Here is an 18,690-nt window from a genome sequence, read left to right as displayed (position 1 = left end):
GCTGGGGTCAGGAACTGTGAGAATGGGGGCGGTGGTGAACCGTGACTTGAGCTGCTGGAAAGCTTTCTCGGCTTGGGGAGACCACTGGAATGGAGTCTGTGGAGAGGTAAGAGCATGGAGAGGTGCAGCTATGGCGCTGAAGTTCCTGACAAACCGCCTGTAAAAGTTAGCAAATCCCAAGAATTGCTGAACTTTTTTGCGGCTATCGGGTGTGGGCCACTGAGCAACAGCGCTTACTTTAGCCGGGTCCATCTGTATCTTTCCAGGAGCTATGATGAAGCCAAGGAAAGATACTGTGTCGGCATGAAACTCACTTTTTTCTGCTTTCACATATAATTGGTTGTCCAGCAGCCGCTGGAGAACCTGGCGTACATGGCATACGTGAGAGTCCAGGTCAGGGGAAAAGATCAAGATATCATCAAGATAAACATACACAAAGTGGTTCAAAAAGTCTCTAAGCACGTCATTGATCATGGCTTGAAAGACAGCAGGGGCATTAGTTAACCCAAATGGCATGACCAAGTATTCGTAGTGGCCACTAGGGGTGTTAAAGCCAGTCTTCCACTCATCCCCCTCCCTAATTCGAACCAGGTGGTAAGCATTTCGCAGATCTAGCTTGGTGAAGATCTTAGCCTGCTGAAGCTGATCGAAAGCGGATGACATGAGTGGCAGGGGGTACCTATTTTTTACAGTGATGTCATTCAGGGGCCCATAGTCAATGCATGGACGGAGGGAACCGTCTTTTTTCCCCACAAAAAAGAATCCCGCTCCCGCAGGAGATGAAGAGGGACGAATGAGACCTGCCTTTAATGAGGACTCTATGTATTCAGTCATGGCTTTTCTTTCAGGACCTGATATGGAGTACAGCCTACCCTTAGGGATGGGATGCCCTGGGATAAGGTCAATGGGGCAGTCATATGGCCTGTGTGGTGGGAGAGAAGTGGCTTTAGACTTGCTAAATACCATCCCTAGGTCATGGTAACAGCTAGGAACAGATGTCAGTTCAGGGGGTTCAGAGTCTGTATTAGCAAGCACAGAATCAACATTAACAGTATTCATCTTGGAATCATGACATGATTTAAAACATTTGCCCTTGCAGTTCTCAGTCCATTTCAAAACTCTCCCCGTATTCCAATCCATGTGCGGGTTATGTTCCCGCAGCCATGGAAAGCCCAGAACAAGGGGGTGTTGGGTGGAACGAAACAGGTAAAAAGACATGAGTTCATAATGATCACCAACACACACTTCCACCGGTTCAGTCTTATGTGTAACCTCAAATATCTGGCTACCATTGAGAGCACTGGCCTCAATAGGCTGGGATAGTGGATCAGTTTCTAAATTCAGTTTTTTGGCGAAATCCCAGTCCATGAGGCTCTCATCAGCCCCTGAGTCTATGAGAGCCCTGACGGTAACAGTGGTGTTCTTATGCTTTACCTGTACTTCAGTTAAAGCTCTGGGAGGAAGATCGGAGGAGGAGAAACGGCTCACCAGTATCCTCCCGGCTACTGGCGAGCCTGCCCTTTTGCTGGGCATGCCGCGACCAGATGACCAGACTGACCACAGTAAAAGCATCTGCCCTCCTGCAGCCGACGACGTCGCTCCTCGGAGGACAATGTGGCTCGACCCAACTGCATGGATTCCTCTTTGTCCTCGGAGAAATCCTTTTGTCGGGGAGCGGGAGAGGGAAGACGTGAGAAGACCCGCCCTCCAAGTTCGGAGGCTGCCGGGCGGTTCCGATGGCGACTCGTTGATGATCCCGTCAGGTTGCGGTTTCGTTTGCGCTCCTGCAAACGGTGATCCGTTCGGATCGCCAAGGTAATTAATGAGTCAAGGTCCGATGGCAAATCAATGGGCACCAGCAAATCCTGGACCTGGTCAGAGAGCCCTTTAAGAAAAATGTCATACAATGCAGTAGCATTCCACCCGCTGCCGGAGGCTAGGGTGCGGAAGCGAATGGCATAATCAGATACAGAGTCCCCACCTTGCTTGATGTAACTCAGCTCCCGTGCCTTTTCCCGGTCTGTCGCGAGGGGTTCAAAAACCCTCCTCAGGGCTCGGATGAAGCCGTCGAGGGAATCACACACCTCCGAACGACGGGACCACTCAGCTGAAGCCCACGTCCTCGCCCTTCCAGTGAGGTGGGAAATCATGAAAACCACCTTGGATTGTTCTGTAGGAAAGGCTGAGGGCGAATATTCAAAATGCATTTCACAGTCCACTATAAATGCTTGGCAATCCCCAGACTCACCGGAATACTTCTCGGGGGGGGCTAGACGGAGAACAGCAGCTTGAGATCCGGGTCCGGGTGTAGCCGCAGCTGCAGGGGGCGGCGGGGGATCCACAGCAGCGGATTCTTTAGTCAGGTGAGAGAGGACTTGTTGCACCTGGTCTCCCAGGAGGTTCACGTGGCTGGTCATGGTGGCCTTGAAATCCTCCTGAGATTTAGCCAGCTCTTTCATACAATGCTGCAGAGCGCTCATACACTCCTCGTGTTGATTCAGGCGAGCGCCCTGGGAGCGTACTGCTGCTGTCACCTGATTTGGGTCGGCTGGGTTCATGCTGGCCAGTTTGTACTGACAGGTCTGAGCAAGGCGAACCCAAAAGCACAACCCCAGACAAGGTTCTGAAGGGAAAACAGTCTTTATTCGGGCAAAGTAACAACTTAAATATTCTCTCGCAAGGAGGACATAAACAAAACCAAAATCACTCGACTAGGAGGAATTCACACTCAACTAGGAGGAAATATAAAACAAAGTATCAACTGAAATCCTAAATACAAAAGTATCAACAGAAGTACTCACAGTGGCGTGGTCTGGAAAACAAAGTAAATGGCAAGACAAAGTAACAACAGAAAAACTGTGGCAATAAGGCGAAAATGACTAAACAAGCTATGGCAAACAAGACTAGATTGGCGTGGTTTTCTCGGCAGACGGCACAAGACAAACTGGCACAGGACAAGGGAAAACACTGACTATATATATACACACACACACACACACAAGGTAATGGGGAACAGGTGGAAACAATCAGGGCGGGGAAAGACAATCAACTGGGGAAACACAACAGGAAGGGCAAGTTACCTGACACAGAAGGGAAGTGGGGTTTCAAAATAAAACAGGAAATCACGAGACAACATTCAACATAATTTTCTAGACATGACACAGGCTTCCATATCAGCAGTAACAGTGGAAGTTCAGTATCCTTGTAAAGGACAGAAAACATCTATCACTGAAAAAGGGCAAAAAAAGACTAAAACTTTCATCTGTACAGACAGTCTGGGAGGCTTTCAAAGTCACATTTAGAGGATGGATTATCAGTTACTGTGCTGGCATGCAAATGGAAAAAGAAAATACGGTTATGGTGGAAGTGGAAAAGTAATGAATGAAGCACATGAGAGATCCAAGTAACTAGGATTTAAAAGACTCAGTATTTCTTACAAGGGCAGAAGTATCAGCTATTTTACTTCAAGAAACCTCTTTTGCATTATAAAGACTCAGAGAGAAGAGTTTTGAGAGTGGAGGCTGGCATGATGGCAGACTAAAAATGAATGGAGAGTAAATCTTCAGTGTCTGCAGCAGATCCTTATGTGGACAGAAACAGATAAACTTGGCATTTCAAAAATAATTATAGTGCTGAATCGTGCAAATGTTTTCAAGACATTTTGCCTCCAGTTCTTTATTGTACAATGATATTCCTACCACTCAGTCCATGCCAGTAGTATGACATCAGCTGCAATTTCTTTACTACCACAACCAGGTAAAGCCCATTTACAGATGAGCAATTATTATGTCTTTAGATGCTGAATTGTGATCATAAAGCATTTGTTGCCAGGATGACGTATGTGTTACAGTTACTCCCTGCTCCGTTAGCATGAGCTCAGCAGGCCACAGACAGTGACATTGTCAGAGCCGAGAGCCCATACATGTATCGTATTTATCTGTGCCTGCTTTCCACAAACTGTTGCACATACTGTAAGCTGGCTGACTGAACTACTTTCATGGTGAGGATGGAAGTTAACTGACAGTGTAGCACCCTGAATGTGGCATATATGTAAATTCTTGATTCCCCAAGATTGACTCAAACATGATGTAAGGTAATAAATCAGCAACTCACAAGGGGCTTGCTGGCTGCCCGACTCCCAATATATGCATTTTTTTTTCCATATACATGCTGCTAAATGTTTTTTTTTTTTTTTTTTTAGTGAAAATACTCTGTATTCTCTGCCCTTGAGCCAGTTCCAGTGGGGAGACGCCGAGGCCAGCTGGGTGCTAGGCCTCCTTTCATTGGACCCCCACTTCCCGATGTTTCTCCTTGTTTTTTTGTTGTGTGATTTTGTTGGTGGGTTGAGGGGAGGGAGTGTTGTTGGGTATGTTGTGTCCTTGTGGTGTACTGTTTTGTTGTTGTTGTTGAAAGAAATGACAGATATAAAATATCTAACATACCTATTTACATACCATTGTTGTCTTTTTTATCGGTCCTGTGCCTTGCTTATAGTCCAGCTTCGTTCCAGATGTATCTCTGTGATCTGAACATCTTTCAGATGTGATTCTCAGTGTTAACCACAAGATGGTGCTATTACATATTTGGCCCAGACTAATAAGATGTAATAAGGAGTTCTGAACAGTCTGGATCCATTGCCCAAGTTCACATCAGTTAAAGTTTTTAGGTATTTGTCACACAGTAGCTATATTAAGCATAGCAAGTAAAAATCACAGCAACTAAAAATGAGAATACTACACAATAAAAAGAATGATATTCACACCATAATAAAGTACTTCACAAGAAAAATAATAATATTCTTTAAAAAAAAAAAAAAAATACCTACAGTGTAACATTCATTGTATTGTGACACTACATGATGTCTAACTTGGAAAATAATAATGGCCTTATTTTAAATTATAGGCCTTCTGCAATTAAAAAAAAATGCATTGTCACAATTTTCATTTTGCAAGAGACCTACATAAGTCAAAATTCATAGTCCTTTTCCCTAGACACAGTTGAGGCAGAAATTAAGGAGAGAGAGAATGAGGTGAGAAAAGCGGAGTAGAGGTGGAGAGAGTTAAAAGACAGAGCGGAGAGAGAAAGAGCTGAGAGAGGACACCAAGAAGAAGAGCTGGAAATCAAACTTGGTGTCAGGGGAAAGGTCAAGGCTTGGAACTTCGATAGACAGACGGAGAACAACATGAAGAAGATTCAGATTCACTCAGTGGAGTAAGAGAACTACACTTATGTACAGTTCTGAGGTACTGGCACTTTACATGACATGAGGATACATGAGAAACACTTTCACCCTACTACACTTCTGAGGGAAATCTTCTATTTTTTACTGCGCAACATTCATCTGACGGCTGTAGTTTCTGGTAACTTTGTCGAATAAACTTTTACATGCTGGACAAACAATATGATTCCCTGTTGGAGTGTGAGATAGCCAACAGTTTAAAATACCTCTTACAGGTTACTGCATCAATAATTTAACACAAATGTTCACAACTAGTACCTAGGTACATCTTACTTCTGATACATATATACCTAGGTGAAATTTAGAATAGGGTATTTCAAATAGGGTATTACTTTTATCAGAAAATTTTCCATAATTATTATTTTTTTTTCTTACAAAAGGAGTTCCATCATGTTTTGTGTTACAGTGACACAATTTTCATAGTGCAAACGATCAAACTGCTTAGACCTGCATAAGCCTAAATTCACTGTCCTTTTTCCACAGATTCAACTGAGTTACTATAGGAATACTACAGAAATATCACAGGTGACTGTGAATGAAAAGCCACTGTATAGTTTGCACTGTGTTGGGTATCATAGTGGATTTGTCAGCAACTTTTGAGCTGCGGAGTGATGTGTAGTTCTGAATTTTGTCAACAGAGGACAGTATTGAACAAATAAGAAGTCTCACTCACTCTCGTTCTCACTCTTTAAGACACACACACACACACACACACACACACACACACACACACACACAATAACTGCAGGTCGGTGCAGTTGATACAACCACATCACAGTTAATGCGATAAATCAGAACTGGAAGAGCACACTGGAGCCGTTTGGCTTCGCCCTACTCAGTGGTGCCTTGAGAAGCTGGACTAAGACATCTTTGTTCCCTTTGCTCACCCAAAATTTCTCCACCAGTTTAGAAATCCAAACTTTCAATGCCTCATTTCAGTAAAAAGAGCTGCAGACTGTCGTGCCGATGGTTAATTTTCAAGGATATCCATCTGTGTTCTACATCTAGAGTGTACCAAAGTACCAATTATCTAATGTTTTTCATTACAGGTGCACTGGAGAGCTATAATCTCAATTAGCATGATGAGAGTTGTTTAAGACATGCAGCCTCTTTGAAAGACAAGACATAGCTGATCTATTCAAAATCAATGTCAAATCATAATCCACTGGTAGGGGAAATACACCCCCAGATAAGAAGAACCTTTTTTCTTTGTACTTCTCCTTGTGTATATCCTTTCAGTCTCAGCATCTTTGTGGCAAGACATGAAATTACACATAATTGCTGTTGTTTATTGGATGTGATAATGGCACCTTTTAAACTCTATCCTTGCATGGCAAAAATTGCTTTGCAATTGGGCAAGCCAGACAACACTTGGAAACCACAAAGCAAATGTCTGTCATTGCCCTTTAGCAGTGTCAACTAATGGAGGTATAGTGCGGCACCAACAAGCACACACAGTGAGATTTAGCAAGAATTCCTCTCCATGTCGGGACATATGAAAATGGAAGGGGACTGATAGATCATTAATACTTGTCTTACTAAGTGAGATCAGCAGTTTCATCTGCCACTTATCTCCACTGGAGTTAGAATAAGATGTATCATGGCATATTCTGTCAATTAGTCTCTATTTCTTGCCACATTATTTTTTTTTTTCTATTCCGCCAAAGAAAGTTTGAAACCAATATGTGAGTTCAACACATCTGTAATCTCTTTAATGTGAATTCAGCTGTTGTTACAATAACACAAGTTCTCCAAGCCATGCGATCATATAGGTCATTTGTTCCAACCCTCTAATAGGAGCCAAAGGACAGTTTCCTGAGTGAGCAGCTAGCCAGGTTAGGAAAAGGTCAGCATTGCGAAACATTGCAGATCATTCAATAATAATATAGGTAGCTAATGTTAGCTATGTAAAGACCATTGTCGCTTGGATTTGAACTTGGGTCAGCGGAGTGAAACCCATGATGACTGACCCATCCGAGACCCCACAAGCCTCCTTACGTGGACTTAACATTACACCACAGTGTCTTTAGTTAGCGGACCACTAGAGGTTGCTTAACTTTAAAATGTAACTGTAGGACTCAATAGGCTGCTGGGTCGTTTTCGCCACAGGACATCTCAGTAACATGTTGGAAGGATGTGTTATTGCCAGCAAGTGCATGGATAAATGAATCAGTCTTGTTTTGAAGGATTACACAGCACGTGTTAACCCAAATTAGACTCGCTGATGCATTGAAATTGAGACACCAGTCTTCTAGAGCAGTGGGTTACCGCAATAGATGCCGTTGTTGAAGCAGATCATCTTTCAGACTTTTTGAGCCACATTAAAGTTAAGTGGAAAAAAAGCTGCCAGAGATGTGGCAGCTCGACAGGACAGTGAGAAGTAACTGAAAACTCCAAACAAATTTTTATCGGTGAGTGATGCTTTGTAGTTCAGGATAGAAAAGGGACTATGGGAGCACAGTGCAGGTGAGTGCAGTTTTCTCTGGACAGAGTTCACTGCAGGAGTCTGTCAGTTTGTATTTTATTTTAACGTGTCACTGAAATGCATGCACACCCAACACCAGACTCTAATCTCAGCTAATCTATTCTCTACTGTAGCCTCACTTGTTGTGATACACTGATGGATGATGTTTTTGCACAATTTTTTTATAGTGTACCTTTAAATTTAATTGCTGAAATTACTGACTTGATGGTTGTTTTCAAAAGAAATATTAATAGCTTTCACCCCAAATAGGTCAATACTGCCTAAAGGTACAAAAATACTTAAATTAGGGATGATTGTCTGCTCACTTTCAGCTAAAAAAAAAAAAAAAAAAAAAAACATCAATACATCCCAAACATTTTCAGATACCAATCATCCATGAATGCTCTCAGGTGTGGTTATTGAGCCCTCTGTCTGTGTGGATTGTCTCTGAGATGGTGTGTTTGGATCCTCCCATTCTTGTAATGAATCCTGGGGATTCAGGGTCATGCTGGCCGATCTTCACAGAGGCCAAACCAATTACAATATCTCTTTTCTGGGTTAGGCCTGTGCTTGTGTTTCCCTATTTGTGCTCTGGAGGACATTACCTCCATATTGATATGTTTAGAGGCTTTATTTTATTTTATTTTATTTTGAAATAAGGAAGACTGTGATGATTTTTTTCTTTTTTTTTTTGATATGCACTGTGGGGCAGTCATAGGAATTTGAGAGGACATTGCATGATGGCATTGTTATACTTTCCACTTGCAACTATGCGGTAACTGGTTTTATTGGTAGTTTGTATTCAACATTAGCTGCGTTTCCATGACTGTTATTCTGATTATAATCCAATAATAATCAGAATAACAGCCCAATCAGAATAAAAAATGTTTCATGTAACCACCTGAATCTGAAGAGATCAGAAGGAATTTTCAATCGGGTTGAAAATGGTGATGTAAACCTTTGATAATCCATTTGGCTGGAAGATATTGGTACCTACTAATCATGTAAACGCTTAATATCTCTGGTTGGAATAAATCTATTCTTCCTGCGCATGCTTGCTCACATGGAGGCAACATTGCATGATTTGACGAGTTTCCAGGAGGGACAGAAACACGGCCGTAGCGAATCACAACTCAAAATTAAATCTTTAAAGGATTGTTGAACACCTCCGTGGTCGAGATGGTCGAAACCACGAGTTGTGCAAACAAGTTGTCTGAAAAGATGAATGAAGCTGGAATCCACCTATTCATCAAGAAAATCAAAAAACACTGGAAAAGGTTGAAGGCTGCCTATTGCAAAGCTAAAAGTCAAAATGGCAAAAGTGATTGCAGCTCAGCCAGTTTTAATTTTCACAGTCTTATGGACGACCTGATGGGAGAGCCACCACTGGAAAACGTGACTTAGCCTATATTCTATTTAGTTTTCTGGCAGATTGTCTCTCTTTTAGTGTCATTGTCTGCCGGTTTCTGTTTCCCACATGGATATGTTGTATTCTTACTCTAAATTTTATGTCTCCTGTGTTCCTGTTTTTATGTATTATGACCCTTGTGTCCTTTTTTGTATATTTTAATGGCTCTTTAACATCATGCTGGAGGACTGCGGTTGTAAACTAGCCTCTGGCTAACACTGGCACATTTACAGGAATGTTAATTCATGTGCACTGTCCTATCTAAATAAATAAATAAATAAATAAAATAAGATTAGTCACCTTACAGCAGGCAGAACCAGTTTGCACATCAAAAAAAGTTTTGTTCTGATTAAATATTTGGGGCATGTAAACACGCCTCTCATCAGATCACTTTTTTCAACATCCATGTAAACGCTTAAGCCGGGATCTCTAATCACTATGATTTCAGTTGGGCTGAGGAAATATTGTCCATGTTACTGCAGCCGCTGTGGAGAGTTCCCCCTGCTCCTGGTGATGGCACACTTTCCACAGGAGTTGGAGTAAATTGAACTGCTGTGAAAATCAAGTGGCTCGATATTTTACAACTTTGTGTCCCAGGATCTGTTAAGCCTCTGCTTCACCAGCCTCCTCCCCACCTTCGTTTGTGTGCAGTGTGTGTAGACTGTGTTAGCTTGACTTTCAGATCATGCTGTTGCCGTCCCGTCCACAAGCTTTCCTGCCACCTCACACCTGTTTCCTGTCTGCGATCATAGCGGTCCTGCTGCTTCCTGCACCAGCTGCTGCTCATCACTGATCAGCCCGTCGCTGCTGCTTTTAGGAAAACTGAAGCTGATAACTTTACCGCAGTGACGGGACGAACACTGCTGTGAGGAAAGTTTGCAGTCTCTCAAAGTTAATTTTCATGTTGTAGTGGAATAAATGGATTTGATATCATTAGTTGAAATTTGGTAATTACTGAATGTGTTTAATGCAGTGGATTTAATAAACATCTAATGTTATTTAGCCATCTCTTGGGGAATGGTGTAAGGTTTCGATGGTACGCTGTCCCTTACTCCACCAGGATTGGCAGCGGCTACTGAGCTGTACAGCCAGCAAGAATAAGCACAGGACCCAAATTGCAACAGAGCTCTGTCGTTTACTTCTTTGCAGCATGGAAACAGGTACAGACACCAGGGTAGACAAGCCAAAAAACAAGGACCAACACCCCATATATATATAGTCCCCATCCCCTACCACTGGCAACATCAAAAGGGGTGATATTTAAGTTTACAATATACAATATTTACAGATACAAAGTCCTTACACCCTTCACCCACAAAACAATATAAACATATTTAAATGTTACACCAAACAGATGTACTAAATCTTTACCAACTAAACAAATAGACAAATAAACTAAACAAATAAATCAACAAAATAACTCCTTCCCAACCTCCCCCCCTCCCTTCAGTTCATTTGGTTTGCTCCAATGAGGCTGATTGCGCACACCAGATCCTCATCAGCAACCCTCTCATGGGCGCGCCTCCATGAGAATGTTGATCTCAAGCACCACCTCAGAGAGAGAGAGAGAGATCAGGACCAAATTCACAACATAACAAAAGAAAACATCTGAAAATAACCCAATTGTGTGTGTGTGTACCAATCCCCTAAATAGGATCCATCTTTAGCAGACTGCCACAATCACAATCACTACAACTGCATAAACAACACATCTTAATCTGATATATATATATGTGTTTGGGGTGTACATAATGGAGCTGTGCACCTGCTTAGTGAGGGGATGCCTGCAGCTCCCTCACATTTCCCTCCCCTTCGGATGGCTCGCGGTGCTCGCTGCGAGACAAAAAGTCAGCCACGGTGTTCTGCTTCCCTGGTACATGGCGGATGCAGAACCGGTAGGGCTGAAGGAGTCAATTGCCCACTTGACGGCCAAGCACTCCAGCTCCACGGCTGAGTATCTGGTCTCCCGGGGGAAGAGTTTCCTACTGATGTAGGCCACCGGCTTGTTGTCCTCTCCTTCTCCTTGCAGAAGCACACCGCCGATTCCCCTGTGAGAGGCATCCGTCTGGACAGTGAACGGCAAGCTGAAGTTAGGGCTCTGGAGCACAGGCTCCTGGCACAGAGCCTCCTTCAGGTCCTGGAATGCCCTCTCCTGTTCCTCTCCCCAGACAATCTTGGTCTTGGCTGTACTGGTGAGATCAGAAAGTGGTGCAGCTCTGGCAGAGAAATCCCTGATGAACCGTCGATACCACCCCACCAAGCCCAGAAAGGATTTGACCTGCTTCCTGGTGGTTGGTCTTTCTCTTGCTTTGACTGCCACCACTTTGTCCTTCACTGGCTTGATGACACCCCCGCCCAGAATGTGGCCAAGATACTGGAGCTCCTGCCTTGCCAAAGCGCACTTCCGGGGGTTGATTGTCAAGCCAGCCTGCTTGATCCTCTGCAGGACCTCCTTCAGATGGGTGAGATGTTCCTGCCATGAGTTGCTGTAGATGACAATATCATCAAGGTAAGCTGCACAGAATGTTCCCATACCTGACAGGACCCTGTTCATCAGCCTCTGAAATGTGGCTGGAGCCCCCTGGAGTCCAAAAGGCATCTTGGTGAACTGCCACAGTCCCTGGGGAGTTCTGAAAGCAGTGAGAGGTTTTGCAGCCTCTGTAAGGGGAACCTGCCAGTATCCCTTACAGAGATCCAGTGTGCTGATGAACCTGGCTTGGCCCACTTGCTCTATGAGATCATCCAGCCTTGGTAATGGATAAGCATCAAAGTCAGATTGGGCGTTTACCTTTCTGAAGTCGATGCAGAAGCGAATGCTTCCATCTTTCTTGATTACCAGAACCACTGGGTTGCTCCACTCGCTGGTGGAAGGCTCTATCACACCCAGCTCCAGCATGACCTCAATCTCCTCCATCAGCACTGGGACCATCCTCTCCGGAATCCGATACATTCTCTGCCTGATGGGGGTGCTGTCCTTCAAATGGATGTCATGTTTCACCAGATCTGTTGTTCCTGGCTTCTCCTGGAAAAGATCTGGTGGGATAATGGCCTCCAACTCCTGCTGCTGGGTCAGAGAGAGATGAGAGAGATCAAGTGAGGCAGTAGAGTGAATCGTAGGTGTGAACTCACCCTCCGCATCCTCCTCCTCTTTCACTGCCCGGACAAACAACTGCTGACTGGGTGGAGGTTCCCGGGTTTTCCACTCCTTCAGCAGATTGATGTGAAATGCCTGCCTCGGGTTTCTCCTCTCCGGCATCTCAATCTCATAGGTGGTGGAGCTAAGCTTCCTGACAATGGAGTATGGCCCCTGCCATTTTGCCAGCAACTTGTTCTCCACTGTGGGAAGAAGCAAAAGTACCTGCTGGCCCGGTTCAAAGGACCTCTCCCTGGCACCCTTGTCATACCAGGTTTGCTGGCCACGCTGCACTCTCTCCATCCGCTTCCTCACCATCTTGGTTACCTCCTCCATCTTCTCCCTCATCCGGAGGACATAGGCGAGCACATTGTTTGAGCTCCCGGCCTTTTGGCTGACCCAGGCCTCCTGAAGAACATCAAGGGGGCCCCTCACCTGCCTGCCGTACAAAAGCTCAAATGGTGAGAACCCAGTCGACACTTGCGGCACCTCCCTATAGGCAAAAAGAAGGTAAGGCAGCCACCTGTCCCAGTCCTTGCCATTGGATGAGATGAACTTCTTAAGCATGCTTTTCAAAGTTCTGTTATACCGTTCCACCAGGCCATCAGTCTGGGGGTGGTAGGGGGTGGTCCGGATACTCTTAATGCCTAACATCCTGTAGACCTGCTTAAGAGTATTTGACAGGAAGTTGGTTCCCTGGTCTGTCAGTATTTCTGAGGGGATTCCTACCCTAGAGAACAACTGGAGGAGTGCATAGGCTATCTGCTTTGCGGTGACATCCCTGAGGGGAAAAGCTTCTGGGTAACGGGTGCTGTAGTCACACACCACCAGAATGAACCGGTTCCCTGCCTGTGTTCTCTCTAGTGGCCCTACAATATCCATGGCTATTCTACTGAAGGGGACATCTATGATGGGGAGTGGTTGCAGTGGAAACTTGGGAACATTTTTGCCTCCTGACAGCTGACACACTGAACAAGACTGGCAGTAATCCTGCACCTCCCTGTGAACACCTGCCCAGTAAAACCTGCTGGCAATCCTCTCATAGGTCTTTCTGAAGCCCAAGTGTCCCGCCCATGGAATGCTGTGGCCTAGCTTCAGCACCTGCTCCCTGAGAACCCGGGGCACAACTAACCTCTCTGCCTCAACCTCTCTAGATTTATGAAAAAGCAACCCCTCCCTGAGGAGATAACCTTCCCTATCTGGGTCCCCGGCTGCTTGACCCTCCTCCACTGACACTGCTTGCTCAAAAGCACCCTGTAGGGTCTCATCCTGTCCCTGCAACTGCTTGAAATCCCCAGGCAAGTCAACATTACATCCCTCCAGATCTGGCCACCCCACTGACCCCACTCTGGCCGTGCCTGACATTTTCTCCTGTCTTCTCTGACGCTTGCTCTTCCTTACTTTAGCAGAGCTCTGATTAGGCATGTCACACTCAAAGTAGGGCAACTCTGAAAAAGGGTTCGGCTCAACAGGAACTGGATTCAGGGAAACCTGCCGCTGGCCTTGCCTCACTCTGTCTGGCTCAACCTGGCTCCCTGCACTGTCCCCCTCCCACACTTCCTGAGCCTGCTTCTGAGACCTTGTTACCACACAGACTGGCTTGCATGACTGGACTAACTCCTGCAGAATGGGAATATCCTGACCCAATATAACCTGATGGGCTAAATTTCTCACTACCCCCACTGTTAACAGATAGGTCTGGCCTGCCACTTCTACATACACTGCTGCAGTTGGATAGGTCCGGTGATCCCCATGCACACAAGAAATATCAAGGCCTGGGCCCCCCAACAGGCACTGGTCATTTAACACTGAGGGGTGTACTAATGTTTGTTCACTACCTGTGTCTAAAAGTGCTTGGGCTGGCTTCCCATTAATGTTAACCTCTGTCAGCTGCTGTTTACCCTCACACTTAACCTCTGCATGGCTTGGCCGTGGCAAAGTACATAAATAGGCGGATTTGGCTTTCCTGGATGGACACTCTGGCTTGATATGTCCCTCCTGGCCACAGAAATAACACACAGGTAACTTCCCTGAAGGCTTAGGCTTACTAGGGGCAACATTTTTTTCTATATGTTTAACTGACCCTGCGACTTGACCCAGACCACCGCCCACACCTGGCCCCACAGACTTACCCTGCATGCCACTGGCCTTCTGTTGCAGATCATACCGGAAGGTCTTTGGCCCCCGTCTAGCAGCAAGGAAATTCTCCACCAGCTCAGCTGCCTCTCGTGCAGAAGTTGGATTGCGCTCTTTGACCCACACTCTGAGTTCCGGAGACAGGGAGCGATAGAACTGCTCAAGAATGAGAACCTCACCAACCTGCTCCTTGGTTTTCTTCTCAGGCTGCATCCACTTCTGATACAGGTCTCTGAGCCGATTGTAGAACTCCCGCGGGGTCTCCCCAGGCTGGATGTCAGGCTCTCTGAACCGTTGTCGATACACTTCTTCATTGATTTCATATTTTGTTAAAATGGCCTCTTTCACCATTTTATAGTCCAATGTGTCATCAGCAGCCATGGCCACATACGCTGCACGGGCTTTGCCAGTAAGATATGGCACCAATCTCACAGCCCAGTCCACCTCTGGCCACTGGTAAGCTGCTGCCAGGCGCTCAAAGGTGGTTAAATACTGTTCAATATCATCCCCCTCCTCCAACTTGGGAACAGCTGTCTGAGCCCAGCCCCTTGCTGCTGGCTCGCTCCTGGCCGGGGATGAAAGGAATGGCTCGGCTGGCCGCTGTGAAGAGGGCCCTGGCTGGGGCTGAGGTTCAACTCTCTGCTGTGTCTCTACCTCGTCTCTGAGGTTATTGACTTGCACCTGCATCTGCCGCCATCTCTGTTCTTGTTTTACAGTCTCTCTGTCCCACCTTTCTCTCAGGTCACTCTGGAACTGAAGACATCTTTGCACCATACTGAAAATAGAGTTCATATCTGCTGACACCGGTGGTTCCTCCCCGGACTGCAAACCTACAGGCGGCCCCCCTGTAGCACCCTCCTCCCGGCTCTCCACTGGTGCAGCTTCACCCATCTTGACGACCTTATGATGATGCTTGGGGCCCATGTTCACTTCCGTATGGTGTGCACTCAGAACAGCAGCGCCGTATCCCACTTCTGACACCAAATGTAAGGTTTCGATGGTACGCTGTCCCTTACTCCACCAGGATTGGCAGCGGCTACTGAGCTGTACAGCCAGCAAGAATAAGCACAGGACCCAAATTGCAACAGAGCTCTGTCGTTTACTTCTTTGCAGCATGGAAACAGGTACAGACACCAGGGTAGACAAGCCAAAAAACAAGGACCAACACCCCATATATATATAGTCCCCATCCCCTACCACTGGCAACATCAAAAGGGGTGATATTTAAGTTTACAATATACAATATTTACAGATACAAAGTCCTTACACCCTTCACCCACAAAACAATATAAACATATTTAAATGTTACACCAAACAGATGTACTAAATCTTTACCAACTAAACAAATAGACAAATAAACTAAACAAATAAATCAACAAAATAACTCCTTCCCAACCTCCCCCCCTCCCTTCAGTTCATTTGGTTTGCTCCAATGAGGCTGATTGCGCACACCAGATCCTCATCAGCAACCCTCTCATGGGCGCGCCTCCATGAGAATGTTGATCTCAAGCACCACCTCAGAGAGAGAGAGAGAGATCAGGACCAAATTCACAACATAACAAAAGAAAACATCTGAAAATAACCCAATTGTGTGTGTGTGTACCAATCCCCTAAATAGGATCCATCTTTAGCAGACTGCCACAATCACAATCACTACAACTGCATAAACAACACATCTTAATCTGATATATATATATGTGTTTGGGGTGTACATAATGGAGCTGTGCACCTGCTTAGTGAGGGGATGCCTGCAGCTCCCTCACAAATGGTATATAGATGGATTATACTGTACTTCACAAAAAAATGTAATTCCTTGAAATTTGTCTGTTAGTGAATGTGTTTGATACCACATTGGAGTTAATAAATGTCTCCTGTTATAAGGCAATATTTATGATACTACTTATGATACCACAGAATATATTACATGCCTACTTTTTTGATAATCCTTGTTTTTATGGACAATGTGAGCAAAAACAGCAATTTACTTGCCTCACTATTCTATTTGTCACTATTTGTGAACATTTTATTCGATAAATGACTCAGCTGTTCAACAAAACAGCAAGTGACACCACAGTCAGGAAAAACACTCAGTATACATGTGCCTATTTGATGCTTTAGTGCAATAACAAATGCAAGAAATACGCACATAGTTGCACCACTGCACGGATGAATTTTAATTTCAAGAAATCTAAAGAGGGAGGCTGTTGAAACCAAATGAATTTATTTATTTGGACTTTATTTGACGGTACAAAACAGAATCATACAGTCAGAAACACCACAAGGCACAGTACAGCAGCACAGGCATAAAATATGGGACAGAATTCATCCTTAAGTGTGTTACATGTACCACAAAGTGAAAATGAGTATGCTGTTGACCCATCCGAAAAGGGTTTTAGGGTTCCTGATCCAACCAGTCTTCTTTAGAAACAGAAAGAAAAAGGTTCAAGACCAGTAAGTTTATACATTATTATGGATTTTCCATATGATTCTCATCAGGATCCTTAAGGCTAACATTGTGTCAACATCACAATAACAGAGCAATAATATAAGTGTGTTGGTCTTGTTAATCAATATTATACAGTACAATACATTACAAGACCCTCTACATTACATTTACTTACACGGATATACAGCTTAAAATACTTAATAAATTACATTACACGCAGTTCAATCGTAGTTTGATAAAAAGCAGCTTTTTAAACAGTCTTGAAATACTAGATCAGGTTTCTGTAAACAGCTAAATTAAAGCTTTATGCATTGTAGAGAAAATTTGACAGTCATAGCTTCAAAACCACCTACCTGACATATTTGGGAATGTACCATAAAAAAAAAAAAAAAAAAAATAGTGTGGCACCGTAACATTATTTTCCTATAACAGAGGGCTCATCCTAGTCCCACAAATGCTGACAATCAAGAGGTCTATTAATTGGAGGAAAAGAAAGAAAGAAACAAACAACAAAACATCCCTTGGCAAATATTCTCATGTGAGAAAGAAAGTGATTTCTGCGTCAGACTTGTTTTGGAGTCCACTTTAGTCTTTGGTAGATTCAATCAGTGGTATAACTGATGGTACGCAGCCAATTACGGCGTTAACAAGGGTTATTTTTGCACTGACCGTTATATTTGGAGTTGACAAGTGTTGATTGGAGACTTGTTTGATCGGTCATCGAGCTGATATGGCTCTGGGGCAGCTGTTCGAGTCTATCCAGTGTTCAATTAACTCTGATAGGTGTGGATATATAGACACTGGCATAGTGTTGATTTGTACAGAGATAAATTAAGACTGATGATTTGGCTGTGTATACGGACATATGCAGTACATAATAAAGCTTTACATAATAAACTATATCTCTTATAGTATCTAGAATATACTCACCCCTCAGCCTTCTTACTATTTAAAATACAGTGGGTGGCAGTGTGACTGTATACCCGCCTCTCCATCATAACTCTTCAAATACCATAACACCACTGTACTGAAGTGTACACTATAAAATTAAACTTAAAGATTGTGGCACTGATCGATTCAGTAAAACCAATTTGGTGCCACTTTACAATAAGACTATCCTTATAAAGGGTTTATTAGGAAGTAAACACTTTATAAATCATTTATAACAAGTTATAACACCGTTTTCATACATGGGTGAAGGCTCACTATTTGGCAGGATCAAGTAACTGCTGCCCTCCATCTACTCTGTTGCTTTACTTACTTGATCTTTCCAGTGACAAGCTGTTAGAACTTGTTTTTAAAAGTTGATTTATAAAGTGTTTACACCCTATTTAATAACCCAATCATAAACCATTAATTTGTAAGGGTAGTCTTAAAGCAGGCACGAGATAACAGGAACGGCCTTCATTCTGTTGACTTTGTCTGAGTTAAAAATGTGGACTGTAAAACATCGCTCAGGTAGAACACAGGACTCAGTATGCTAAACCCCAAGCAGTGCTTCTTCTATTCAGGAATAGCTTGAGGACGTAACAATAGTTTTCCTCTTTCAGATTTCACACAAACAAAAAATATACTTCTCACTTTGCATTTTTTTTTTTTTTAACTAATCAAAACTATGCAGTAAACACTGGCGGACAACAGTGGCCATCATAACAGTCATTGTTAATAGTAAAGAGTTTAAGATTGCCTGATCCAGTAAAATAACCTGTTGTGTTTGTTCAGTGTTTCTGACTGATAAATATTTCTTGACTTTTGGTTCAAAATGAAGCATACATCATGTGGAGATGAATGCCTACCTACCGGTTTCAAATGATTCAGAAAATAAAAAAAATAATAATAAAGAGAAGTAATTGTCTTTGGTCGA

At 43.9% G+C, this 18,690-nt stretch overlaps 1 protein-coding gene across 1 annotated transcript; it reads right to left on the bottom strand.

Annotated features, from left to right (window-relative positions):
• Window positions 1-10,152: 10,152 nt before the first annotated feature.
• On the bottom strand, window positions 10,153-16,125 carry LOC115374014 (uncharacterized). The gene has a single exon (XM_030072712.1). It carries the CDS (start codon window positions 15,587-15,589, stop codon window positions 10,907-10,909), a length of 4,683 nt encoding a protein of 1,560 aa, XP_029928572.1. The 5' UTR covers window positions 15,590-16,125; the 3' UTR covers window positions 10,153-10,906.
• Between the last annotated feature and the right edge of the window lie 2,565 nt (window positions 16,126-18,690).

The sequence above is a fragment of the Myripristis murdjan genome, chromosome 16, assembly GCF_902150065.1.
Source record: "Myripristis murdjan chromosome 16, fMyrMur1.1, whole genome shotgun sequence".
Classification (NCBI taxonomy): Eukaryota; Metazoa; Chordata; class Actinopteri; order Holocentriformes; family Holocentridae; genus Myripristis; species Myripristis murdjan.
This window is presented reverse-complemented; position numbering and strand designations above follow the sequence as displayed.

Bases quoted from the DNA above. Each gene is read 5' to 3' on its own strand.
- LOC115374014 (XM_030072712.1), bottom strand. From the start codon at position 15,589: ATGTTGCCAGTGGTAGGGGATGGGGACTATATATATATGGGGTGTTGG.